We start from the raw sequence: 27998 nt of genomic DNA, 5'->3' as shown, positions 1-27998 counted from the left end.
ATCCCAAATTAAACAGAAAGGACAGATAAGATAATAGAAAATAAATCCCCGTTACCATAGATATACCATTTCTATTTATAGTTAACATTTATATTTATATCTAACATTTAGATTTGGCATTTGGATCAAAGGTCAAAAACAGAAAAATTAAGTATTTGCAAATCCGGCAAGAGCAGAAATAACCTGTATCACCGTCCTCCGTTCATTCTCATTGGCCACTGAGATATCATCCACCTCACATCCCTGTCAGGTGGCAATCAAATATCAGCAACCAGGGAACATTTTATTCTGAGACAGCTAGTTTCTTTAAGCTAAAGGTTCCTCTTGTAGAGGGCTGAACAGACCGAAATCCTTTGTCAGTAATGTACTAACTATTTTCAAGTACCTCAATCAATCTGAACTACTCCTTTAAACAGACGTCAACATTAACTTTTGATTTCACAATGACAGTTTCCTGTTAACGTAGACACAGCTGACTCAGTTGAAATCCTTTTTGATGATTCTCCTGGATGAATCTGCAAGACCTCAGGTGAACCAAACCCCCCAGGGACTGAGGGAGCACCTGTGAGGGACAGGTTCTTACCAGCTGACGGTGCAGTAGAGCACGCTCACAAGGAGCATGGCGAAGGCAAGGTGCCAGGAGAAACACATGGTGATGAACATCATGTTGTTGTGATCCTTTAAGTCCCACTCAGGACCATGAGGAGGGTAGAGCACGAAACCAATCTGTGAGTGGAGAGGAGGAAGTGTCAGGTGTTGTTCTTTGTGAAGACAGGATGGGATAAAAAAGAGATATGTGCAAATACATTATACAAATCAGGGGAAGTGTAGCTTTGCACTAAAGATAAATTATATAAGAGCATAACATTATAGATGCCGTGCAGAGATTTACCTGCCAGAACCAGCTCCCCTGCAGCAGAGTGAGGGTGCAGCGCAGCAGCTCCAGGATGATGTTTCCTCTGTGGAAGACCTCCATGAAGGAAACGATAGCGTCGCCAAAGATGGCGTAAAGGAGGAGCTGATGAACGTGAACGTCCAGCATGCTCCTGCCGTGCAGGTGATAGAGGAAGAGAAACCCTGCCGACACAAGGAGATGGAGAATAAATGAGGGATCTTTATCTATTGAATGGATTCAGTTCCAGTCTTCAGTATGTCAAACTTTCAAATCGCATCCTGACTGCATTTCTAGTTAAACCTGGGATTTATGAGCACATTATGGGCATCAAGTGTGCTTTAATCTCCTGCTGTTGTGCAGCCTCTGATCAAAAAGAAAAATCTGGACCCCTCTGTGCGGTCCAACTTTAGGCCAATCTCTAAGCTACCATTTCTGTCAAATATTTTAGAGAAAGTGTTTTTTATTCAGCTTCAGTCATTCTTAGTGGCGAATGATATTTGTGAAAAATTCCAATCAGGCTTTAAACCACGCCATAGCACAGAAACAGCATTATTACGTGTTTTTAATGATCTGCTGGTAACTGTTGACTCTGGAAACCCTGCCATGCTCCTCGACTTAACAGCTGCCTTTGACACTTTGGATCATGGGATCCTCTTGGCACAAGAGGGATGTGGTAGGGATGACGAGCCGATTCGTGAACACGTTGATCTTTAATAACCGGTCACTGTCGGCCGTGATCACGCCAACCAACAAAGCAACAATCAATGTTTGAATGAATGAAGAACTTCTCCTCTTGTCTCTCCTCTCTCCCGCTCTCACACTCTACACCTCTCCTGATGCCTTCACTGACTGTCAACACTGTAGGAATTAAGAACATCTACACTGAACACGTTTAACAAACAGTAGAGCTGTTACAGTATTATATATGTGTTCTAACTTTTCTCCTGATATCGTGTCACCAGTACAACTGGATAATGTTAGCATGACAGTTGTGAGTACTAACAGCAGCCATGTTTGTTTGTGTTTTTAACTTTCACTATGATAATGTTTTGGTGAGGACCGGTTTTGAATCAGTCATCATCATATGGTCATGAATCAGCGGCGCTCGTGCATGTGAGCGCGGGGGGGGGGGGGGGGGGGGGGCGTCGTTTTGGAGGAGCTCCGAGGGAGGAGGGGAGGGGTTAGACGGAGTCATGAGGAAATGCTACATTCAAATTCATGCTAGTTTTCCGAGACTACCAACCCCAGCTTTAAACGTGCTCTATAAATAAAGTTTGAGTTGAGTTGAGTTGAATGAATCTGCTTGTCAGGATAGTGTTTTCATTGGTTATAAAAGGGAGCATTTATGCAGTAAACACTCTGAAATATTGCAGTTTAGATCATTTATTTTTCACAAAAATTGGAAAAAAAGAAACAATAAGATACGAAAACAAGAGCCTGATTTTTTTACTTTAAAGAGCTGTATTCATCTTTAATACTAGATTCATCTTAAAGTATTTTACTTTCAAGATTTTTAAAACTTTGCAGCTGATAAAAAAAACCCCAATACACTTAGAAATATAATATTTATAAATAGTTGACCGACATAACTGTGAGACAACTTTTGACTGGTTTTCTTGACTGGTCAAAATGAAACATCCTTTTTCTCACCTTCATTAAAGAAAGCCACAGCCAGCATTAACCTGTCGAGTGCCAGCGGAGCAGCCTCCGTGGTGTGGATGATCAGGGAAACCATCGCTGCGAGCCCAAAGAACAGATACATGGTGGCGTGTTGCCAGTTCATCAGATCCTCCCAGTGTTTCTCCGCAAAGTCGTATAGCTGGAGCTTCGGCCCGTTTGCTGCAAACTGCTCCAGCAGCATCCCTGAGAGAGACAAAGACAAAGTCCTTATATGTATAACCTGCTTGGAAATAAACACAACCCTAAATCTGATGTCAGACTTTCCTCCTTCAGTTTTAACCACAGTCAAAGTTTTTACTCAGTTTCTATACTCACATTCTTTCTCCATATTTAAACATTTTTATCAGGGTAAAGTTTTAATTTAGTGTTTTTTGACCATGTCTTTTGAGGAATCCCTAAATTGTATATGCCATCATTTTATTCCTGAGACTATTGTTCTTCTTTATATTACTGCTCTCTTTTTACAGAGGACCCTTTGTCCCTCCTGTGTGCTAAAATATGCTGAAACGACAATAAAGCCACCCTTAGTCTTTGATCATGAAAAGACTTCCTTACCAACAACAGAGAAGAAGAGTATGATGGAGCTCTCGATGACCTCTAGGCGGCGCTGCGACGCTCTGCTGGAAAGGCGGGTGGAGCCGATGTTCTTGTTCCTGCGGGTGGCGTACCACAGGCAGTGCTTCCCCGTCCACCAGATCCCCGCAACCAGGAAGAAGCTTCCAGGCAGAGCGTGGCCCTTAAAGCTTCCCATGATTCACCACACCTGAATGGTAGGAGGTAACAAATCTGTTAGCAGCTGTTATGGATAAATCAGAAAGCGGACATAAGGATGTAAGACGTGTAAGGTGGACAGCACCTCTTGTTTTCAAAAGTGAAGGGAATGAACCGGTTTCTTTTTTCTAATGGCCAGCAGGGGGAGACTACACTGTTTGGAAATTACAGAAATCTGCAGTTCCTCAAGTGTCCACTTGAAGCTTGCTCTAAAAGCCGAAGAGTCCCCACTGAGCGGCAACCTCCGGTCTTAAAATATGAGTCCAATGTGGAAGTGTTAAAAGCTGCAGTTCATCGAGGATCCGCTTGAGGCTGGCTCCGGAAGTACTGGAAACCACATACACACCAATTCAAAAAAGACGATCTTTACAGCAGAAATAAACATGTTTACATCCTGGTACAAAAGACGAGTGTAGTCTGGATAGCTCATTTCTCGATGTGCTCTCACTGTGAGGGGGTGAATTTTTTTCTAACGCGGCAATTTCGAAGAAATTGAGAATATGAGTCTTCCAATGAGAGGCACAGCTGACTGTGGGAACACTGCAGCTGTTGGCTAGGAGGCTCAAACTCTGCCTCTTTACGTCACACTGGCTCCACAGCAGCAATATGGCTGCCGCCGCCGACTGGCCTCAAAACAGCTCTTCAGAAACAGATGGGTGACGTCACGGATACTACGTCCATATTTTATACAGTCTATGGTCCCCACCAACACCCATATTCAAAAAAACAAAACACACATTTACCAAACGAATGACAAAGATCCCTCCGGTGGAAACAGTCCACAGCAGAACTGATTCTTGTTGCGGAGTGAAGCAGACACTCATGGCTTTGAAAAGTTCAATGACTGTTGTGTTAGTGTTTGTTACGTTTTCTCCTTCCATCATTGACCCTCCTCTACTCTGTAAATACGGTACGCACTGCAGGAACCTGATTTGTCAACAGAGCTGTCAATCAATCATCATTTCAACATGAATTAAAGCTGGTGTTGGTAGTCTCAGAAAAGTAGCATGAATTTGAATGTAGCATTTCCTCAGGACTCCGTCTATCCCCTCCCCTCCTCCCTCAGAGCTCCTCCAAAATGACTCCCCCACTCACATGCACGAGCGCCGCTGATTCATGACCATATGATCGTGACTGATTCGGTCTTCACCAAAACATTATCATAGTGAAAGTTAAAAAACACAAACAAACATGGCTGCTGTTAGCACTCACAACTGTCATGCTAGCATTATCCAGTTGTACTGGTGACACGATATCAGGAGAAAAGTTATAACACATATATAATACTGTAACAGCTCTACTGTTTGTTAAACCTGTTCAGTGTAGATGTTCTTAATTCCTACAGTGTTGACAGTCAGTGAAGGCATCAGGAGAGGTGTAGAGTGTGTGAGCTGGAGAGAGGAGAGACAAGAGGAGAAGTTCTTCATTCATTCAAACATTGATTGTTGTTTTGTTGGTTGGCGTGATCACGGCCGACAGTGACCGGTTATTAAAGATCAACGTGTTCACCAATCGGCTCGTCATCCTTACAGTGTCCGGACTGACGCTACAGTACATATACATTATCTGTAGGACTTACTAAATGTCATTAATTCTTCTGCTTGTCAGAGCCCCCGTGGTGAGAGCTTTTTAGACTCTGATCCAGACTGCAGTCCTGAGCTGAGAGGGGCAGTAAATTGAGGCAGGGGGACGGGGAGTGAACGCCGGGGAAATGTACATGCAGTAGGCGGGCAGAACGGCAGGATGGGATTTGATTGGTTTAAAATTTTGGACCCCAAAAACGGTGATTGGTTGGTGTTTTCCCAGGTTTACTCCGGCTGTAGATTGCAGCTTTTCTTCGCTCTTTTTTAAGAACACATTATGTATTGATTACCATCAGGACATAAAGATCATTTTAACCAGTATAACACAAAGTGTATCTAAATCTGAACACCAACCCTAGCTTTAACAAATCAAAACTAAACTAATCAGAAACATGAACACTTGGACATAAATCAGCATGAAGAGAACTATCTATAATGACAGAAATATTCCTACGGCTCCCTCCTCCTTTCCTTCAGGTGTTAAATATACCAATACAAACAAACAACTTATACCATTTGGTATACTGCTTTCTTTCAGTATCATGTTGTTCACAGCATTTATTTGAGCCCGGCTGTTGAAGCTGAAAGAATTAGACACGTGAAGGTAAACGTTGAGGAGTGCCTGCAATTGACTTAAACAGCATAATCAGAGATAATTAGTGTGTGACTGGGTTTGTGAACGCCCTCCAGCTGACCTGAGTACGAGTGAGTCTAGACAGATAGAGAGAGAGAGAGAGAGAGAGAGAGAGAGACCAAAGCTTTCACCTTCATCTTTGAACATGTGAAATCTCTCTTCTGCTTCACTGCATCAAACAAAGGATGACGCCGGGTTATTTAAATGCTAACTTCAGGATCTCACACTGATGTCATGATGTGTCTGGAATTGTTTGCTTCTGAATCTCTGATGTAGACCTGCACCATGTGAGAAAATGTTGGGATGTTCGGTCAAATAATTCAGTGTTGCAGTATCATTATGGAATACAACAAATACACAAATAGTAAACTGATCAGTTTTTCCTTCTTTTTTTTGAAGTGGGCTTGTATGAGGTAAACAAGATAAGCAGCAGGAGTGTTGAGTCCACAAATATTGCAGAGACAAAACAGTCGCTTTCTAGGGGCAGATAAAGCTCAGATTGGGTCCTGGCCCACTCAGGCAAGCTCCCTCCCATTGGGTCTGGGGGCTGTCCGGGATGCCTGGTAGTCTGTCGGGATGTGGCCCAGTCGTTCACTACCTTCTCCCACCCAGTTTATCTCAAACTACTGTCCTATTTGATACAATTATACATACAAAGAGACAAGCGCCCACGCACCCACATATACACACACTCACACAGACCCACACACACACACACACATTATTCTCTGCAATGTTCACTTGTTGTCTTGTCTTTCACTTTTTGTATATTGTGTATGGTATTGTCATGTCTCTCACCCGTCTTGTATCATTAAGCAACACTTTTAATAAAAAAAAAAGAGTCTAAAAACAACAAACACACGTCACATCTAGGAATAACGCAAAAAACATCCACTGTATGAAACATGGACGTAGTCTCTGTGACGTCACCCATGAGTTTTGAAGTCTATATAGGTCCATAGAGGCAAAGAGGCAGAGTTGAGGCCTTTAGCTTCCTCGCTAACAGTTACAGAGTTCCAGCCTGTAAGTCAAGTCAGCAACACCCTTAATTAGGCAAAACTCATAACTTTAATATCTTCAAAAATTACGAGTTATAGAAAAATTCATCCCCTGTACAGTGTGTGCTGATAGAGAAATTAGCTAGACTTAAACCATTTCTTAGTACCAGGCTGTAAACATGTTTATTTATGCTGTAAAGTTCAGCTTCTTTGACTGGGTGTGTATTTGGTTTCCAGTGCTTCTGCAGCGAGCCTCTAGTGGACACTCGATGAATTGCAGTTTGTAGCACTTCCGCATTAGCTTCAAATTCTAAGACCAGAGGTTGTAGAGGGCAAAACTGAACGAGCTTTCTAATGGCAAAGTAAAGAGCTAATAACATTTCTTAAAAGAGCGCAGACCGACATCGTGATTGGTTGGGAGTTTCTTAAAATGAGCTTAACTACGAGGTAAGATTAACCCCCTTCTGCCGCGGTTGATAGCAAAGTTTCCGTGCTGGTTTCTTAACAAAGTCACTGAGTTGGCTGTTGTCCTGGGTTATGCACTTACTTTTGACAAGCACCTTTTAATACCCTTCTTCAAAAACTATAACAATAAGAAATTATGTCTTTAAAGAGTGCATAACAGGTTTAATAATAATAAAAATAAAAATTCATTTTATTTATAGCCGCCTTTCTGGACACCCAAGGTCACCTTACAACAAAGCAATACTAAAAGCAACACTCAACAGTAAAAAATAAATACATTATAATAAAGATACAATACTAGAAGGATGAAAGGGGGGAGGGGAAGTCATTCCAGTCCCAGGGAGACGGATTAGAGTGTGTAAAGGTGAGTTTTGAGGTGGGATTTGAAGGTGGTGGGAGAGGTGGAATTCTGTACGTCCAGGGGGAGAGAGTTCCAGAGGCGGGGGGGGCGAGCGACTGAAGGCTCTCGACCCCATGGGGATAAAGCAAGCAGGTGGGAGGGTGAGTTGGATGGAAGAGGAGGACTCAGTTTCTATGTCTATCTGAGGTATTTCATATTTTACACACCATCTGTGCATGTCCATGAATCTGAGCAAAGCTGATAGTAAGCTTGAGCTTCATGAGATTGCATTAGAACTGTGAAGGTGAAGAGATTATAACAAGGCCTCAATCCTGCAATGATGGTACATTACAGATCTATCAGGCAGCTCTCAAGCTCTCAAGCTCTCAAGGAAACAAAACCTGCGTCCAGGAAAAGATCAGAAACTGGCTTCAGTATCAATCCTGCACTCTTTCGTGTATCATGTTCCTCCTCATGGTTTCACTGCAAAAACAAAGAGAGTATAAAGAAGCTTCATAAACCTGTTTGACTTCAGCAATAAACAATCTTTCCAGAAGCTGCAGCATCAGTAGTGATCATAGAAAGACTAAGACCGAGCTGCATGGCTGCACTCTCCTTTGTGATGGAGATGACAGACTTTATTCTGCCCGGCGACAAAGAGGAACCTTTTGAAGGACGACACTCTAAACACGCTGATTGTTTGAGATGTTAAACTGAGCTCATCTGTGTTGGACGGCCCTCACACACCCTGTGCGACCTCTCAGCACTGGAGAGGTAAACACTTCAGTTTCTATGACAACCACTCCCTCCTTGTGTCACCTGGAGTGCGGCTGAAAGAGGCTTCAGTGTTTGGTTTGTTTACTCATGACAGCAGCGACAACATCTGTGCAGTCATGCTTACATATTCACCGTTTTTAACTTCAAGTATTGGAGTAAATAAATAGTTTGTGCTCAGAGTTCAAAACTGATGACATAAAGTAAATATTCTACAGAGGCTGGAGTGGCTTCAGTAAAGTGTTTAAGGTCTTATGTTTAAGGTATTTACATTTGGGACTAGTTTATAACATGACTCCAAATAGAAGTAATGCTCTGTCCCACCCTATTTTTAAAGGACTAGTTACAAATTACTGAATCTAGAGCGTTAAACATTTGGCCCGTGTTCCCCTGTTTACACACACGTGAAAATCAGCAATAATAGTGCAGACATAAACACGCACCGCCCACTTTGGATGCTTCACTTGTTGTCTTGAAAATGAGGAGTCTTTTTAACCAAACCTTAAAGTTTATTTACTTGATAGAACCCCACTATTTAGTGGGTCAACACCATCAGGGTGCAGCAGGGGCGTGTCCAGACTTACTGACTGAAGTGGCCCAACTGGGGCTCTGACTTATGTAGGGGTGGCCTGAAGTAGCTGCACACACACACACACACACACATACACAAATGAATCTCATAATTATAATAATCATAAAATCTGAGAAAGTAGATGCATGTCCAAAGTCACAAATTAAAGTACTCACAAAAGAAATGTGACGCCAAACAAACACTAGCACCCTGTTGCAACCATAGTCTGTCTGTATAAATGATGGACGTAGCATCCGTGACGTTACCCATCTGTTTCTGAAGCCCTGTTTTGAAGCCAATCGTCGGCGGGTGCCATATTGGAAATGCTGAACACAACTGAACTTCACACAAGCTAGTGTGAGGTAAAGAGGCGGGCCTTTAGCGTCCTCGCTAACAGCTACAGGGAACCTGCCTGTCAATCAAGTCAGCCACGCCCTTATTTGGGCAAGCTCTCAAGCTTAATATCTTTGAAAATACCAAGTTGTAAAAAAATTTCATCCCCGTACAGTGTGTGCCGATAGAGAAATTAGCTGGTCAGACACAAACCGTTTTTGAACATGTTTATTTCTGCTGTAAAGATCGCCTTTTTTGAATTGGTGTGTATGTGGTTTACTGCAGCCAGCCTCTAGTGGACGCTCTATGAACTGCAGTTTTTAGCACTTCAGCATGGGCTTCATATTTTAAGACCGGAGGTTGCCGCTTGGTTGCAACACAGCCCCTTTTGTTGATTTTAACAGAAGTCCCACCTCTGACAAGACACATAGCCAATCATAGTTTTGAATTTTGGGATGGCACCAAGGGTGGCCAATCACATTTCAAGGTGGGCCCATGCCACGCCTCTGGTCACGTCCCTGTGTTTCACGAGCAGTGAATCTGCTTCATTTTCAGAATTACTGTTGGAGCCATGAAGGGATTCAAGTGTTTATATTATGATATTTCAAGGATTAGGGTAGGACATTGTTTTGTATACTTTTTGTGGTGTTATTTTTGTTGTTTGTTTACGATATGGTTTATTGTGGGATCAGTTAATTAGGTTATTTACGGGTCATGTGTTAGGGGCGGGGATATTGAGTTCATTTAGGCCACCTGTGTTCTATGTTTTTGCAGGTAGAGAAAGGGGGTGAGCTGGGTCTCTGTACTTTTTGTCGCTATTTACACTTAATTTACGCTCAGTTTACGCTCAGTTTACGCTATTTATCACTTATTTTTGCTATTTTCTGTTTGTGCACTTTATCATGAGTTGATTATCCTTTTCTGTTAATAAAAGGTTATACTTACTTTTTTGTGCAATAGTGATTTTTTTGCTTTAGCATGTCCGACAATAACTAGGCCCAGCGTCAGCCTCTCAGCGGCTTTTGGCTCTTTATAGTCGCTATAATTACGATGTCCAAAGAATTCGAAATATGTATCTTATAGTTGTTAAAAACATTTAAAAGTAGGTCCTAAATTTGCCAAATTAGTCCAAATTAAGTCCAACATTGAAAAACTCAGAATTTTTGAAGGTGATTGAAAAAGAAAAGAGGTTGCAAGAGCTGGAACAGCAGCTGTTTGACAGAGTTAGCTTGAAAAGTGAAAGAAAGGGTGCTGGTTTAGCTCAGTTAGGAAAGCAGGTGTCCTCTCCTCACACTGGAATGACTAACTCCAGTGAGACAGGGGCCACTGATTTGATGAAATATTGAAATAGATGGCAATTATTTTGTTTTGATCGACTTATCCATTAACCAATATATGTATTTAACGTTGTATGCAGTAGTATCTCCTGCAGGATAATGGAACAGGGACGCCTTTAAGGACATGTGCACGGGAGGAGCTTGGGATCAAAACCACCACACCTGTGATTAGTGGGCTACCCACTCTGCCACAGCCACAAGAGGCTGTAATAGTTACAGATTTAACTATTCAACACTGTAAAAAAGTTAACATTAACAAAACTATCACCAGAAACCAGTATTAAAGTACTGTATTGTTAATAGTAAGGATGTTCTATCTACATAATAAGTACTTTTAGTTTTGTTATTTGTTACAGATTTGTTGTTTATTTTCTATTAAAGTGTTGATTTAATGTTTGACCTGTTTCTCCACTCCTGTTTAAAGCTCACTTCTATATTGTTTGTTTGATGAAATATACTGAGTTATAGGACTAAAACCTTAATATTCAATGTATAAGTTGTTATATCACACATTGCATAAGACAGGAAACACCTAACATGCCTCAAATGTATGATGGATGAGAATAAAGATGTGAAAATGTCAGATGAGGAGGTAGAGCAATGAAAAGGAAACAACAACAAAGAGTTATTATTATTTAAAAGGAAGACAAACAATATTCAAATTAAAGTATCATCCATTATTGAAACACGTCACGTTTTTAGTCCATTAAAGTTTGCATATGCATCTCATTTTACAGTTTTGCATAGCCTATGTCCACATAGACCTAACTCTCCTCTGTGGGATAATGTGAGTCATAGGTTTTTTTCATATTGGTTTATGAAACTGTGGAGAAGATACATGGAGGTATAGATTTAGACTTAGATGTGACACAAAGGAGGAGACATTTAAAGAATAAAAAGATGCTCAGGCCTTTAAAGTCAGAGTTTAGAGGCTTTGTTCTCCTCAGACAGATGTTTTATAATACTCGAAGAGCTGACAAGGCTCTACAGCCTCTGAATACAGTGAAAACTCAAAGAGTCGCTCATGAAAACAACCTCTATAAAGATCTGATGAACTATAGGCGACCAGCTTTGGCAGTATAACCAAAACGCAGCTGTATTAAACACTTTATAGCTATTTAACAGGATACAGTGAACAGGATTCCTTTAAAGTAGACAGGAAAAAAACCGAGGGGTCTTACCCAAGTATGTCTGTGTCTGGAGATGGAAAGTTGATAAGTATTTGCAGATGGAGAAATCAAAACATCCACATGTTATCTTTCTAAAATCTCCTCCTCTGGTAAAGAAAACAGTCAGATATATCCAGAATTATTCTGCAGAACATGAAGTAAACATCTGAAGCCTCCTCCGCTGCCTCCAGGACCGTTTCACAACCTTCTTCTCATTTTTCCGACTCCAAACACTTCAGGATTTTTTAACCCCCTCAATAAACGATCCCATTGGTTGGCTGGGGAGCGCTTGAGTCATCAGCTCGTGCAGTGATTGGCTGCACCGAGCGTCAGTTTTAGGTGTCCACGTGTGCACTTTCACTCCGCCCGCTCGAGCCCTCCCTGTTTGGAGGAAAACCGCTACTTTCCATCCAGACTGGGGAAAGGCCGGACCGGGACAAGACCACCGGCACGTACACTAAGTCTCTGCGGGCAGGAGGAGGTCCAGAGCGGCAGGGAGGAAGTTCGTTTCCTCGGTAAACAAGTAGCTGATAGCATTTAAATAAGGGTTTACAGCACCCCAACTTTTTTAAACACCTTTAAAAACTTTATGAAACACTGTAAGTCCAGAGATTACAGACACTTTAATTATGAAAGAACCTGGGTAAACATTTCCTGAGTATTTATGTCCAAAACTCTGAATCAGCTTGATTTGACTGGTAACAGGGGCGTGTCAGACTTTTTGGAGTGAGGTGGCCCAACCCAGTGTTGCCAACTCCTCAGTGAGGAAAGTAGTTATTGGCTGTCCTAAAAGTCGCTAAATGACGCCATCGCCTAATCTGATAATCTGAATTGTAATAGACGCTGTCAGAGAGACCTGTAACATCAAGGGAGAGACATAAAGAGGTTAAAAAACACCCTAAATATGTTTATAAATACACTTAGGGGCCTAAAAAAGTCAAAGTAAAACATTACATTTGTCAACAATATAATTTTCAAAATATTTATTGTATACAATCTACATTAACAATCTAAATGGATCAGCCAGCAGTGTCTTCGTACCTGCGCGATTCCTTTGCAGTCTGGACGCGGAGGGGTTAACATCACCACCTTAAATGGTGGAATGAATTGTCCAACTCCATTCGATCTGCAGAGTCCCTCTCTACTTTCAAAAGACAGCTAAAGACCCAGCTCTTTAGGAAGCACTATGCACTTAGCTAGACTGTTCTCCACTGTTGTCCCCAGTGGCAGATCATGTCTTCCAGCTACAGTAGACTCACACTGTCCTGCTCTACTCTGGGACTCTGTGTTCAGCTCTGAAGTGACCCAACACTTGGTACTTTGGTCATTATTGTGGTGATGTTAATTGTTGATGATGATAATGGAAGGTCTTAAATGGTTTGGTTGCTTCATTGTAGATGTTCCTTATATACTTTTGTGCATTGCCTTTACACTGCTTGGCAGTACCTGCATCCAAATTGACTTGAAGCACTTTGTTACTCTTACTGATCTTGTTTCCTCTTGTCTAGATCTTTGTTTGTGTTGTTCTTGTTCTCGTATGTACGTCCCTTTGGATAAAAGCGTCTGCTAAATGACATTGTAACATTGTAACATTGCTCTGACTCGGGTACGAGGGACTGCTGTGCGACTCGGACTGAGCCGTCTGTGAGTGCTTTGGGACAGGGGAGGGGGCCACTGCAGCACCTGCTGCTCATTTAGAAAGATACATGCTTTGATTTCAGAGTCTCCAAAAGTCTCCAATAACACCAGAGAAAGTCACTAGATTTGTTGCTTGTCGCTTTTTTGAAAAAGAGTCGCTAGAGGGGGCTGAAAACTCGCTAAAAATAGCGACAAAGTCGCTAAGTTGGCAACACTGGCCCAACCTCTTGTGCTGCAATGAGGGGGTAGCATGCTTCTGCAGACCTGGACAATATTGTGTGTTTGAAGAACCAGGGGCTGCAGTTTCAGGACCACAATTCTAGTCCCTTGTGTTAGCATTATGACCAGGGTTAGGGTAAAGGCAAGCGTCAACCTCTGGTCTTAAAATATGAAGCCCATGCTGAAGTATAAAAAACTGCAGTTCATCGAACGTCCACTTGAGGCTGGCTGCAGAAACACCAGAAACCACATACACACCAATTAAAAAAAAGACGATCTTTACAGCAGAAATAAACACGTTTACAGTCTGGTTCAAAAAACAGTTTAGGTCTGAGTCGCTTATTTCTCTATCAGCAAAAACTGTATGGGGGGTGAATTTTTTCATAACTCTGTATTTTCAAAGATATTTAACTTAAGAGTTTTGCCCAAATAAGGGCGTGGCTGATTTGATTGACAGGTGGGCACCCTGTAACTGTTAGCAAGCTCGGACGAAGTTAGGTTGAGTTCAGCATTTCTGGCGATAGGCTTCAAAACAGCGCTCAGGAACAGATGGGTGATGTCACGTATACCACGTCCATTTATTATCCAGTTGAGTCTGTGGGTAAAGGTCACAGGTAGACACTAAAAATGCTGTCCTTGGTGATCTAATGCAGTGGTTCTCAAAGTGGGGTCTTAGGACCCTGGGGGCTCGCGAACCATAGCGTGGGGGTCCGTGAAATAATTATGATACATTTCTAATAATTTATAAAATTGTGCTGTGTCATCAAAAACAGCATATATACAGATGAGGATCATTTGCGCCAATGAAACCATCATATTGTGCCCATTACTCCCACCCTAGCTAGCTTTGGGCCAATAGAAACTGATATGATTGTGACACTCACATCAATATGTCACGTATCACTCATTCACACATCACTCCGGTAACAACTGTTCCTGCTACTACTTAGCTTTGCTTACTAGCTCGCTAGCATGGAGCCATTTCTAAAACAGTTCACATCGTGAAGTGGTGCTAAGCCCAAGCTAGCTTAATTAAGACTATATGACGACAGGTATATAGAGTCTGGTTTTATTGAGAACAGTGACGGGAGACCAGAATGCGTCATGTGCCTTCAGGTGCTTGCGAACAAAGCTATGAAGCCAGCCACGCTAAAGCGACATCTGATCACCTGGAAGATAAGGACAAAACTAAAAACTTTTCCAGTGAAAGAGTGAGGGATACATCCGCCAGAAAACACAGAGGGTGAAGTGTTTTCTGTTTATCACTGTGGAACAGGTCTGAAGTATTTAGATTGATAAGTTTTACAATTCAAATAGCTACTAGGGCATCTAACAGTGCCAATGGTGGTAAGCATACTTAATCTATGTTACAATTATGAGGGGGTCCTTGGAAGATATTCTTGCCTGTAAGGGATCCCTGGCCCCCAAAAAAACGTTTGAGAACCCCTGATCCAATGCACTAGGTGGTGCCATTGCAAACATCAAGGGTCTCAGAATTGTTGGGCAAGAAATGCGGTCCTCCAAGCTGAGTAGCATGACTCTGCCGACCCAGAGGATGCAGATTCAGGACCTAATTTATTGACGGCACCACCATCCTAATGGTTGCAACAACACAAGGATCCCAAAGGTGTGCCAGAATTTCCATCCTGAAACTGCAGCCTGGATAAAAGAGACGACTGTATATATAGACTTAGTCTCATTGACGACACCCATTACCCTTACGCATTTCTGGAGCGCAGTTGTAAAAACCCAACAATGGCAGTCGCTATATTGGCACTGCTAACTCAACCTAATTTTTGGAAGACTTATCAAGAGGCAGAAAGGCAGAGTTGAAGTAGGCTTGACACTTCCTGTCAGCCATGCCACCTATGTTCCTAATTGTGCAAAACTTAGCCTCTAAAAAATGACTTTTAGAACTTTTTTAGGATTTTGGGTGTTATTTTAGGAGCCATTATGAATTGCTAAGAAATCATGTATTTGTAAATATGTTTATTAGTGCTGTAAGAACCGTCAAGGATGCTAATAGGATTTCCTCAAGTGGCTAAAGATGGACAACAAGTACTCTGAGGTGAAGTCAACACAGCAGCTGTAGGCTGTATTTAAGTTATCTGAAAGTTGTCAAATGTGTAATGTATGAAAAACAGTCCAACAAAAGCAGATTAATGACACTCAGGCAGGACAACATATGTGCCGTTACATGTGCAGCACTAATAATGATGGTTTAAAGTCGTAACAAAAGACCTAGATAAACCCTGGATAATATCACACCCGGCCTAACAAACTCCATCTGTTCTGGGATGACGTACACAAATAGTGATCACATTGAGTAGCTTTAACAGACATCAGTAACATGAATACAGTTTCCCTCACATTTATGTTAATGTATAAGTTGAAACATGCGGTCGTATTTCTCTGTAAACTCTGGTTTTGTGATTTTCTCAGTAAAAGATACAACCCACTGAAGAGATGAGCGCACATTAAGCCTTGCATGCAAATTAATAAACATGCAAAACAAAAGCTTACTTTAGGCAAAAGGATGGAGCAGATGGAAATAAGGTTTGACTTGCAGACACGAGGAGGAGCTCACTTTAGTAACACCAGAGGCATGACTTATAATGCATTAAAGCACATTTATAAAGCATTTTAATGCATTTATAAAGGTTTATAACTTCCCCTTTTTTAACTTGATTACTCCACTCCTCTCCTTCCCGTTCTTTAAGCCAGGAAATAGTGCCGGATAAAATGTGCTGTATTAAAGAGCAAGCAAAGGAGTCCTATTTACTTTCTCCTTAAAGGAACAGTGCACAGTTTTTAGCAATACAATGTGATATTCATAGGTAAATTAGTGTATTCTAATCATTTTGTTTTTGTTAACTTAAGATGAGCCTTTTGTATCTACATATCAAATCATCCTCCTCCCCACACCCAACCTGTCTGACCTCAACAACAGAGCCATCATGCGCAGAGCACACACTATAACACTGGACCCCCAATACCCCCTCTACTTAGTCTTCACACTACTCCCATCTGGTCGCAGATACAGATCCCCATACTGTAGGCGAGCCCGGTTTGGCAGAAGCTTTGTCCCGTCAGCCATAGCAATGCTGAATAAAATGCGAATGTAATGTGTCCGGTGTGTTCATATGTGTTCGGTGTGTATATATATGTGTCCTGTGTGTTCATATGTGTCCTGTGTGTTCATATGTGTCCTGTGTGTTCATATGTGTCTGGTGTGTTTATATGTGGGATGAGGTGCACCATTGTTGTGAGGCTGGGTGGATGTTTATTGATTATTTGTGTTTTATACATGTATTCTTGTACAGACAATGACAACAAATCTCTTTATTAAGGACAAATAAAGATCTATCTATCTATCTATCTATCTATCTATCTATCTATCTATCTATCTATCTATCTATCTATCTATCTATCTATCTATCTATCTATCTATCTATCTATCTATCTATCTATCTATCTATCTATCTAACTATAAGGAGCGGGTCCCCTTCCACAGAGGCTGTCATCTTGCACCGCCAGGTTCCTACAGCAGCACAGAACAGACAAACTAGTAACATAAGTTCTTTTGTATTCAGTGAGTGGCCGTACGAAATGCAACAGTTGGAAGACAAAAAAATGAAGGCTCATACTTCTCATGAGTCACAGCGTCTTGTCCTTGCAGGCCACCATCACTTCACCATCAGTAGGGGTGAGAAAGGGAGCATTTCAGTCTAGATTCTAGAATATGACAGATAGACACGGCTAAATATAAGTGTATGTATAATGTAAACACTATCTTTAAGGGATGAAATCAATGCAACTTTCACTTGCGTCTGCAGCTTGGCCAGTTCAAAGGCAAAAATGTAAAAATCAGTGAAAAAAACAAAGACATTTTGCAAACTTACATTTTTGTTTGCAAGGATCAAAAACCAGGTTTTATCCCTTGTTACACTTGTTAAGCTAAGCTAAGCTAAGCTAACAAGCATCTGGCCATTTAACAGACAGATGTTATAGTAGTATTGATCTCCTCATCTTAAATTGGACAAAAGAGCAACAACTTGCATATCCTAAAACTAGGCATTAAGAGGAAATAAAGTATCTCTGTGGGGAAATTAGACGTGCAAAAGTTGAAAAAGATTTAAACCTAGATAATAGTCCTGATACTGGCATTAAACCTACAAAGCTCTTAAAAATCAGGCACCCTCGTATCTTAAAGAGCTTATGGTGCCCTATTACCCCTCTAGAACACTACGCTCCCAACATGCAGGCCTGCTGGTTGTACCTAAAATCTCTAAAAGTAGTATGGGAGGTATAACCTTCAGTTATCAGGCCCCTCTCCTTTGGAATCATCTACCAGTCAGGGTCCAGGAGGCAGACACCCTCTCCACTTTCTAGATTAGGCTTAAAACTTTCCTTTTTGATAAAGCTTATAGTTAGAGCTGGATCAGGCTTGGACCAGCTTTTGTTATGCTGCTATAGGCTTAGACTGCTGGGGGAACTGGCACACTGACACACTGAGATCCTATCTCACCCCCTTCCCCCCAACCCCTTCATCACTTACTTTAACTCTGCCTGTCCCATTAAAGTTACTAACCATAGACCTTTCTGGAGTCCCTGAGCTCCATTGTCTCGTAGGTTCCTCTGAGCTGCCGTAGACGTCCTCCTGCTGCGAACGTGTTGGACTCCAGCGGCAACAGCTTTTACTACTCGTCTCATCACTATCACCTCTCACTCTTACTCCCCTCTATCCCTCTTTCAAGAGCCAACTTGGTCGAGGCATGATGTCTGTCTAACATGAGTCTGGTTCTGCCTGAGGTTTCTGCCTGTTAAAAGGAAGTTTTTCCTCTCCACTGTAACTAGCTAAATACTGCAAGGTGCAATGCTCATGGTGGATTAAGGTGGGGTCAGACTGAGTCTTATCCTGTCTTGAAGTTGGGTCTCTGTTCATAATTTGACATAGAGTGGTCTAGACCTCCTATGTTTGTAAAAGTGTCTTGAGATAACGTTTGTTGTGATTTGGCGCTATACAAATAAAGATTGATTGATTAAAAAATGGAATAAGAGGATAATTTACTACATAAAAGTGCAGGTTTAAAACAATGGTCATGGGTTTTTAAAAGGAACAAACAACAATTTTTAAAAACTCTCATTTTATGGCATTAATTCACAGAAAGTTATAATCCTATGTAAACAATAAATGTGACATCCCAGCAGAAAAAGTCTTTCTCTCTTATTCTACACAGCGTCCCCCTGTGACTGAACATGATATCCACCCTCCTCTTTTTATTAGCAGACCCTCAGCCTCATGTCCACCAGGGGGCGTTCATGCAAAAGGACTGAGGAGTGATGGTCACATGGATCCTCCAGGACGGTTACGGGACTTGGGTTCGGGATGAGGACCAGTAGAGCAGCTTCAGCATGACCACATGGAGAAGACATGTAGGACACGTCTGTTTCTTCCACAGTCACTGCTCCATGCACTGAAACACATTTAAATCAGATTATGACATCCATCATGCTGAAACACTACTGACCCTGACCTGTTATACTCTGCTGTTTATTTACTGAGTGCAGTCATACATATATATATATAAACTGTTCATTTTTTTTTACATCTTGAAAAAAACATCTTCATAATTTTATTTTTTTGCTCATACACAGATTTATTTTCTCGGCTGTTACAAACACTGAAGTTCAGACTGAACACAAAAACACACATTGTCATTAAAATAACTTTCAAACAATCAGATTAACCCAGGCTTCAATAACAGTCCTCACATATAAAAGCAGAGAAAGTTACACCAACAGGTAAAAGGGAGACAAATAAGAACAGCTGAGACGACTTTAATTCATTTAATGCATATTTAATATTTATTTACACTTTTTAGAATCACACTATTTTAAATTCCACTAATATTTGTAACCATTTAATCCATCTTTACAGAGTTTAATGTTCAACATGTGACCTGTGAAGTGTAAAGAATTCACATATTTTTTCAGCAACTACAAGATAAAATGTCTAAAAGTGTTTTTGTGCAGTTAAAGTAGCATAATATTTAAACTTGGCACCAGTTGCCTAATATATATATTTTATTATGTTTGTTTCCAAATATTCAGTCAGGATTTTCTTAAAAAGAATAAAGCTGTTTGTTATGTCCAAAGGAATCCTCCTCTTGGGGGTTGGACTCCGCCAGGGCTGCCCTTTGTCACCGGTTCTGTTCATAACTTTTATGGACAGAATTTCTAGGCACAGCCAAGTGGCGGGGGGTTTCTGGTTCGGTGGCCTTGGGATTCCATCTCTGCTCTTTGCAGATGATGTCGTCCTATTGGCTTCATCGAGCGGTGACCTCCAGCTCGCGCTGGGACGGTTTGCAGCTGAGTGTGAAGCAGCGGGGATGGGGATCAGCACTTCCAAGTCTGAGGCCGTGGTGCTCAGTCGGAAAAGGGTGGCTTGCCCTCTCCGGGTCGGAGGGGAGTCTTTGCCCCAGGTGGAGGAGTTTAAGTATCTCGGGGTCTTGTTCACGAGTGAGGGGAAAAGGGAGCGGGAGATTGACAGACGGATCGGGGCGGCGTCTGCAGTGATGCAGGCGCTGTACCGGTCTGTCGTGGTGAAGAGAGAGCTGAGCCAGAAGGCAAAGCTCTCAATTTACCGATCAATCTACGTTCCGACCCTCACCTATGGTCACGAGCTGTGGGTAGTGACCGAAAGAACGAGATCACGAATACAAGCGGCCGAAATGAGCTTTCTCTGCAGGGTGGCTGGGCTCAGCCTTAGAGATAGGGTCAGTAGCTCAGACATCCGGGAGAGGCTCAAAGTAGAGCCGCTGCTCCTCCGGATCGAGAGGAGCCAGATGAGGTGGTTCGGGCATCTGGTTAGGATGCCTCCCGGGCGTCTCCCTGGGGAGGTGTTTCGGGCATGTCCGTCTGGGAGGAGGCCATGGGAAGGCCCAGGACACGCTGGCGAGACTATGTCTCTCAGGTGGCCTGGGAGCGCCTCGGTATCCTCCCAGAAGAGCTGGTGGAAGTGGCCGGGGAGAGTGTCTATGCTGAGAGTGCTGCCCCCGCGACCCGGACCGGATAAGCGGAAGAAGATGGATGGATGGATGGATGGATGGAATCCTCCTCTTTTGGTTAAAATGAGTGAAACTGAATCAGACTGAAGAGATTCAAATGTTGCCTCTGTTCCACTCCAGGTCAGTAGGTGGCAGTCATGCACCTCCTGAACTCATGCACCTCTATTCCAGCTGTCAGGTCATCCTTACAAGTTCTGAGCATAGACTGTATGAAATAAGAAACCAGGTGTTGAGAAATTAAACTAATGCATAAGAGCAGTAAGCTGCAATTCCTTGATTTTAGCAGCAGAATTAACCCTTCAGCCTTATTTAAGGCTACACAACATAAACCTTATATATATATATCAACCCTCAACTGATTAAAAAAAAACAATGGACAACAGCTTGAAAAAAGAACAGAGCTGTAAAACCAGTCAGGAAATCTTTGCTTAAAAAGAATGAATCATGAGTTGTGCATGTTTGTAAATTATGCTTAAGACACCCAGAAGAGAAAGTTACATTGCCTCCAAGCTGACAAAGTGTAGGACCCATGGATCAGCCCTCACAGGTTCAGGTCCAGACTCTAGGACTTCTACACTTGCATGTCACACCTTAAAGTAAAAAAAAGTTCAGGAGGGTATCGTTATGTTTGGCCCTTTGCAAATCCACCACTCTCTCCTCTTCCATCCACAGAGAAAGTCAGCGGTGTCTCCTCAGGGAGAGCTGACGGCGGGGTGTGTGCTGCTCCTTCTCCATGGAGATGGGTCCATCCGCAGACTTCCGCCTCTCATTCGAGGGTCTCCTCCCCTGACATGCCGCTGCTTCCCCGCTGCTGCCAGGCCGACTCTGCTCTGACCTACGGGCTGTCTTCCAACAAATGGAGACATCGATATGAGTAAGTTTCCTCAGAGCAGGCGAGAGCTGTTAGAGGGCTTCATGCTGTCTCAGAGAGAGCTTTCAGGTGCAGGCAGACTGATTTCACTTCAAAGCATGCACATCCAGGAACGAGCTGCTTTCATGCACCGTGGATTTCATGACTGACATGCTGGGAGTGGAGTGAACAAGTGGAGGCTCCTCTGGGCAGTATGAGCACAGAGAGGAAGGAGAGGCATGCATGCAAACCTGACTAATTAAAGGATTAATTACCTCTTTGTGCAAACGGTGTGTACAGTGCAGCTCGTGAACTCCTCCTCCACTCATCCTCACGTCTTCGTGACAGATCAGGCACAGCTTTTCTTCATCATTCTGTAAAAAGACAGACATGAAGTTATTTTTAGAGCTCAAGTTTAAAGCAAATTAAACCGAATTAGTGTTGCAATTATCCATACATTTACACTCAGTTTATTTTGTCTGAATACTGTAGTGTACATGTAGTGTGGTGTAGTGTAGTGTAGTGTAGTGTAGTGTAGTGTAATGTTGTGTACATGTATTGTAGTGTAGTGTTATGTACATGTATTGTAGTGTAGTGTTGTGTACATGTAGTGTAGTGTAGTGTTGTGTACATGTAGTGTAGTGTAATGTTGTTTACATGTAGTGTAGTGTAGTGTAGTGTAGTGTAGTGTTCTGTACATGTAGTGTAGTGTAGTGTAGTGTTGTGTACATGTAGTGTAGTGTAGTGTAGTGTAGTGTAGTGTAGTGTAGTGTAGTGTAGTGTAAAGCTTTAATTTCATGGTTCTTGTGCTCACCTGGGATGTGGTCCTCTTATCTCTGAGGAACAGTCTCCTCTCGAAGGACTCTGTGAGTTCTGGGATGGTACCGATGCGCATCTCCTGGAAGGCCGACTTCCCCCGGCTGTTGTCGTCTGAGGAGGCGCGTCGAGCCCTCTGGTGGGGCCGGACCTCCCCCTTCTCCTCCCTGGTTTTGACGTGGCTCGGGCTGGGGGCCATTGTAGCTGCGTGGAGCCGGTTTAACTTCATGGCGTCTAACTGTGTCTGTGGACCACACACAGAGAGGCATAGTGATGAAAGGATTTTAGACAACCCTCTGTACTTCAACCCTCTGAATCTGATCCTGATGGAGAGGCGCCTGCAGCAGGACCTTTCTGAACCATTGGTCACAGATTTTGTGTTTCTTGTTGTTTTATTTGTCAGTATGTCGACGTGTGTCTTGGTACACAGCTACAAACATGTAGCTATGTGGGTATGCTAACTAGCGCTAGCACTTTTCCATGATAAATAAAAATCATCCACTAGATCTTCAAATCTGCAGATGTGGGGAGTAAAACCGACCTCTGTGTTTATTAAGACAGCCTACAACTAGCATGCCTCCCTCCTAAGCTCTTTGTTAGCACACATGTGCAGGGAATGAAAATCGTAGGAGGAGCTGAGTTGTATTTTATACAGTCTATGGGCTGAACAAGCTCCGAGCTCTGACTTCCGTTACAGACCGGATGTCGTTGTGACGTATGAAAAACACTGAAAACTGAAACGGCTCGTTTCAGCACACATTTACAGAAAGGTGGAGAAATCAGAACAGGGACAGAATGGATGTTTTTCATTTTCAGGAGGTTTGTAGACATGCCAGGGAAACATATTTCAGGTAGGGAACCATTAAAAAACTCAATTTTGCATGATATGTCACCTTTAAGCACAGTGTCGTCTGTGCACTTTTAGAATTTCACAGCTGGGTTAACTCGGAGGTGTGAGTCCCCCGGTGGCCAACTTAATTAAAGACCATCTTTGTGTTAACTCAGAGATCAAAGTTCAGGAAGTTGATCTAACTACAATCTACTACTTAAAGCTGGGGTTGGTAGTCTCGGAAAACTAGCATGAATTTGAATGTAGCATTTCCTCAGGACTCCGTCTAATCCCTCCCCCCATCCCCTCAGAGCTCCTCCAAAACGACGCCCCCGCTCACATGCATGAGCACCACTGATTCATGACAATATGATCATGACTGATTCAAAACCGGTCCTCACCAAAACATTCTCATAGTGAAAGTTAAAAACACAAACAAACATGGCTGCTGTTAGTACCCACAACTGTCATGCTAGCATTATCCAGTTGTACCAGTGACACGATATCAGGAGAAAAGTTATAACACATATATAATACTGTAACAGCTCTACTGTTTGTTAAACCTGTTCAGTGTAGCTTTATCATCATTGAAAATGTCCTGGAAGATGATCTCTGGAAAAGAGTGGGAACCCATGATGCAGGCATTGTTGCAGCTAGTTAAAGTGCAGCCGAGGACTTCTAGCCATGGCTCATTTGCAGTGCGTTGTGCCTGGTTAGGCTTTTGGGAAATGAGGCACATGATACAACACAAACAGACATCCAAACTAAGACAAGGGACTGAATAGATACATAAAAGATAACGATGAAAGCCGACTTAGAGAAGTATTCTTAAAAAGGAGAGGAAAAGAGCTTCAGGGAGTCTTCACCAGGATGAACCCTCCTTGTTTCTGTCAGCATCTCTGCATCCTTTGAAAAAATCGGCAAGCTACAATATAGGCACTGTGTTAATTCTACCCACGAATACAGCTTGCAGAGCCAGATTTCAAATGACCATTGTTCAAGTGTAATCATCTGATAGAAACTTTCTCTGCACAATACTGCTCTTGTATGTCATGATGCATCTCTCCTTGAACTGAATGAAGTTTTAAAAAGTTGCGCATAATTTTTAAATCCATCAAAAGTCCCACCAACACCTTGCAGGATAAACTCATAGTTCTGGATAATATTCCACTTTGCCTGCTCATTGTTGCTCAGTGTGTGTCTCCAATATGAGCCAGAAGCTGCAGCTGTGAAGCGGACTTTGACCTCTGACCTCTCTCTGACAGGAGGAGAGTGAGTCAGGTCCCTTATGGCACTGTGTATGAGATCTTGCATGCAAAAGACCATGACAGAAAAATACTTTTATTTGATTCTTTATTTCAGTCAAAGCCAGAGACTCTTTGTATGTTTTTATGAACAATAAGTTAAATAAATTCAGGAGTCACTTTCACTGCTCTAGAATGCATGTGCGTGCTGCAGCAGCATCATATTATTGATGCAGAGTTTGAGGCCATGACATCCATTAACTAAACACAATAATCAACCTTTATGACCTGCATAGTGTTCATACCAGTGTGAGAGTGAAAGTAAACATATGCATCAATCTGCTCTCACTGTCTGCCAGAATAACACAAACACCCTGCTGTCTTATTTCAAACTTATCACCGGAATAACCTGAAAATAACTGTGTGACATTTTCCATGCTGCACATTACACTGAGATCAATAAAATTGTCATTTATTTATCTTTAAAGATGTTAAAAATGATATGTTTATAGTGGTTTAAAAACACATTTCTCTCAGTAGTGTGAAAACTCATTAAAAATGTCTTTAAACTGGAAAAAATATTCAATTTAAAGTCTGTTGCTTTTCTTGTTTGTATGCAAACACACATCATGCACTCTGCATTTTGTTTCCAGGTGGCAAAAACTTAATTTAACATGAATATTGTAACCATTGTGAGTCAAGGTGAACAGATGGGCTAGAGCAGGGGGTACCAAAGTGTGGGTCGGGACCCCCTGGGGGTCTGAAACACCAATGGGGGGTCGTGAGATGTCTTTCAGGCTCTTTTTTTTTTTTTTAAAGTAATCCAAATTTGCTTATTTTACCCATTATTGTGACATTTTTGGACAAAAATAGTAATTACATTTGAAGTAAAACCCTGCAAATAAGTACATTTCATAAGTGTGCTGCCTCTCTTTGTTGCCAAATGTCTCCTAAAGTTAAGTTTAGGGTTGGTGAGGCAGAAATATTCATTTAAAACACACGTACCTGTGCATGAAGGTAAACTCATTTTGAAGTATGAAGCAACATTTAACCACTCTGAGGGACAGTGGGGGTCACAAGTCTTTGGCACCTATATTTTGGGGGTCGTGGGCTGAAAAGTCTGGGAACCCCTGGGCTAGAGCAGTGGTTTCAAAGTATTTGGGGTTTCTAGACACCGATCTGGGGGGTTGCAAGATGCCTACAAAGAAAAACCTAAAGATTTAAAGAATTCAGAATTGCACATTTTAACCATTATTGTAGAATATGTAAAAGTAGTATTTACATCTCAAACAAAACCATGAAAATAAACAAAGTGTCATCACTTCTCTGCTTTTCTTTGGGGTTTTTTTCAATATTATTTTTATTGTTTTCTTTTTTGAGTGCAAAACACTCACAAAAAAACTTTTTACTTCCCTTTAATCCCCCACCCACTATCTCTTTGCAGATAAATAAAGTAGAATAATAAAATAAAACAAAATAAAAACAGGCAAAAGAATAGAGGAACAAAAAGAAAAAAAAACATAGGCCAAAGGAGATAATGTGTTCATACCACTGCAAATTTTATATTTCATGTGTGTCCTTTTTAAAATAAATAAAGCATAACATTTTATTTTAAAAAGGGATAAGCAGCCAGTAAACTTCATGATATAGTTAAAAAGAAAACTTCATAAAAAAAAAGAACAAGTAAGAAAAGTCTATCTATATATACACATGAATACATTTATTTATATATATATATATATATATATATAGGTGGCAAAAACTTAATTTAACATGAATATTGTAACCATTGTGAGTCAAGGTGAACAGATGGGCTAGAGCAGGGGGTACCAAAGTGTGGGTCCGGACCCCCTGGGGGTTGTGAGACACCAATGGGGGGTCGTGAGATGTCTTCCAGATTTTTAATTCTTTTTAAAGTAATCCAAATTTGCTTATTTTACCCATTATTGTAAAATTTTGGACAAAAGTAGTAATTACATTTGAAGTAAAACCCTGCAAATAAATACACTTCATTAAATATTAAATATATATATATACACATATACATATTTATACATGTATACACACACGCATGCACGTATATACAAACACATATATAAAAAGAGAAGAGGTATTTCATATATTTAGACAAAGTCCAAGTTCAATTTACAGCTAATCAACAAGCACATTGCACAAATCACTGCGTTCCAAAAAGGGTTCCCACAACTTTTCATACAGTATCAGTTTTCCTCTGAGTATGTTTTTTTTTTTTTCCATAACCATGCATGTAGCCATATTTTTAATCCATGCCCCAATACTGGGTCTTTCAGTTTTTTTCCAGAATAGTCCTTTCAGCCGTTTTGCTTGCAGGATGCAGAACTTAGTAAATATAAATTCTTCCTTTCTCCATGAAAGGTTGAGAGGATAAACCCCTAAAATAACAGCCTTAGGTTCTCACATTCCCATATACAATGTATGAATGTTCCTTTTATGAGACCACACTTAAAACAAAGGTCAGGAATGTTGTCATTGAATCTATGTAATCTTACTGGAGTCTCATAGGTGCGCATCAACCAATTGTATTGAAGAAGTTTGAGTGACGTATTTGGTGCTTTTCTTTGTTGCTTTGACTCCCGGGGTGATTACAACAGATAAATGAAGGCATGAGTTGCATCAGGTTAATTCACAGCAGCAGAGGAAACACAGAGACGTGTGCACAAAGGAAGGCTTATTATCTACAGCTAAATTAGACTTAACCAGTATGAAACTCATGGACACACACAGACTCACCTGTAAGTCTGCACAACAAATATTATATCCCTTATCACTGCTGCCGTCTAAGCATGAGGAAGTGGCGGTCATTGTTCTTTTGCACCCTGAGCTACAGGAAATGAAATACTTCATCAAAAAGCTCTAATGAGAATGTTTGTGAAAGTTATTTTCATGCAATAGATGATCTTGTGTAATCATTTTTAAGCACATGCACCTCCATTATCTACCCCAGCACGATGTTGATGAATGCTGCTATGGGTTACTTTAGTATCACCGCTCAGAGTCACATGCATCTATTAAATGCTGTCCTTACCACAGTGGGCAGTGATGCTCTCCTGTCAGCGTGCGTTTTTCCTGGTCTTCTGAAGCTGCGTTTCCTGTCTCTGGAGTGTCCAGACTCTGAACCGTGTCCCCAGTAACTGCTCATCCACTTGGTGAAGTTCCCATCATCGTCCTCATCATTGTCCATGATGATGGCCGGCAGGAGCCTGAGAGACATGCTGGAGCTGTGCAGGAGAGCCTCTCTCTGCTGCAGAGAGAGAGTGCGAGTCCAGCCGAGTGTCACAGAGTGTAGACGCAGCACTGAGCTGACCTACTAATCCTCTGACTGACTGCCTGCTTTACTACACAACTCTGCCCCACAAGGCAAAGGTAACTTACCCCCACTGGATCCTCTGCAGGCTCAGGAGCGGCTGTTGTAGTCGTGTTATTCTTGGGTGATCCAAAAATAAACTGCAGAGTCTTTAAATAAGTGAATCCTCTGTAATCGAGTTAAAGTGTTGGAGAAAGTAAAAAAGGAGGCGTGAGAGTAAACAGGGAGGGTTGTATTTTGGCACTGATGTGACCGTTGCTTTTAATCTTTCCATTACAGTCATGAGCCGGGGGGCAGACAACTGAAACTCCAATTTCCCCATACTTTCCACTCACTGAGTCCATCAAACCTGTCAATAATTATGGAGTGCAGGCCGCCATGTGTTACACTGTGCAGCCTGCGGGGTGTGTGATACAGGACACAGAGGGAGCAGATCCAT

At 41.8% G+C, this 27998-nt stretch overlaps 2 protein-coding genes and 1 long non-coding RNA gene across 4 annotated transcripts in view; 1 reads left to right on the top strand and 2 right to left on the bottom strand.

Annotated features, from left to right (window-relative positions):
* Positions 1 to 11953, bottom strand: part of tmem45a (transmembrane protein 45a) — a 14383-nt gene extending 2430 nt beyond the window's left edge. Inside the window, exons 1-5 of one of the 2 annotated variants that reach the window (XM_034701015.1) lie at positions 11563 to 11953; positions 3131 to 3338; positions 2546 to 2758; positions 893 to 1077; positions 584 to 726 (exon numbers count right to left, since the gene is read on the bottom strand). In XM_034701015.1, coding sequence (XP_034556906.1) covers positions 584 to 726; positions 893 to 1077; positions 2546 to 2758; positions 3131 to 3326 — 737 coding nt within the window. In that variant the 5' untranslated portion in view covers positions 3327 to 3338; positions 11563 to 11953. Of the gene's footprint in view, positions 1 to 583; positions 727 to 892; positions 1078 to 2545; positions 2759 to 3130; positions 3339 to 3431; positions 3505 to 11562 lie in introns of those variants that run through there. The other variant, XM_034701026.1, reaches the window with a different exon arrangement.
* Positions 11925 to 21676, top strand: LOC117825296. Its single transcript, XR_004633829.1, has 3 exons — positions 11925 to 12065; positions 18695 to 18843; positions 21150 to 21676. It is a non-coding gene; the product is annotated as an uncharacterized LOC117825296 (long non-coding RNA).
* On the bottom strand, positions 21144 to 27998 carry lnp1 (leukemia NUP98 fusion partner 1). The gene is made up of 5 exons (XM_034701049.1): positions 27628 to 27998; positions 27281 to 27496; positions 22142 to 22387; positions 21603 to 21701; positions 21144 to 21323 (listed from the first exon to the last, which is right to left on the bottom strand). The coding sequence occupies exons 2-5, from the start codon at positions 27464 to 27466 to the stop codon at positions 21156 to 21158; spliced, it is 699 nt and encodes a 232-aa protein (XP_034556940.1). The 5' UTR covers positions 27467 to 27496; positions 27628 to 27998; the 3' UTR covers positions 21144 to 21155.

The sequence above is a fragment of the Notolabrus celidotus genome, chromosome 2 (genome assembly GCF_009762535.1).
Source record: "Notolabrus celidotus isolate fNotCel1 chromosome 2, fNotCel1.pri, whole genome shotgun sequence".
Classification (NCBI taxonomy): Eukaryota; Metazoa; Chordata; class Actinopteri; order Labriformes; family Labridae; genus Notolabrus; species Notolabrus celidotus.
The sequence above is the reverse complement of the archived record's forward strand: the minus strand, read 5'-3'. Positions and strand labels throughout refer to the sequence as shown.

Excerpts from the sequence above, each read along its gene's own strand:
- lnp1 (XM_034701049.1), bottom strand. The coding sequence starts at position 27,466 with ATGTCTCTCAGGCTCCTGCCGGCCATCATCATGGACAATGATGAGGAC. Across the intron at positions 22,388-27,280 it reads GAGCATCACTGCCCACTGTG|ACACAGTTAGACGCCATGAA; the intron begins GTAAGGACAGCA and ends TGTGGTCCACAG. Across the intron at positions 21,702-22,141 it reads ATAAGAGGACCACATCCCAG|AATGATGAAGAAAAGCTGTG; the intron begins GTGAGCACAAGA and ends GTCTTTTTACAG.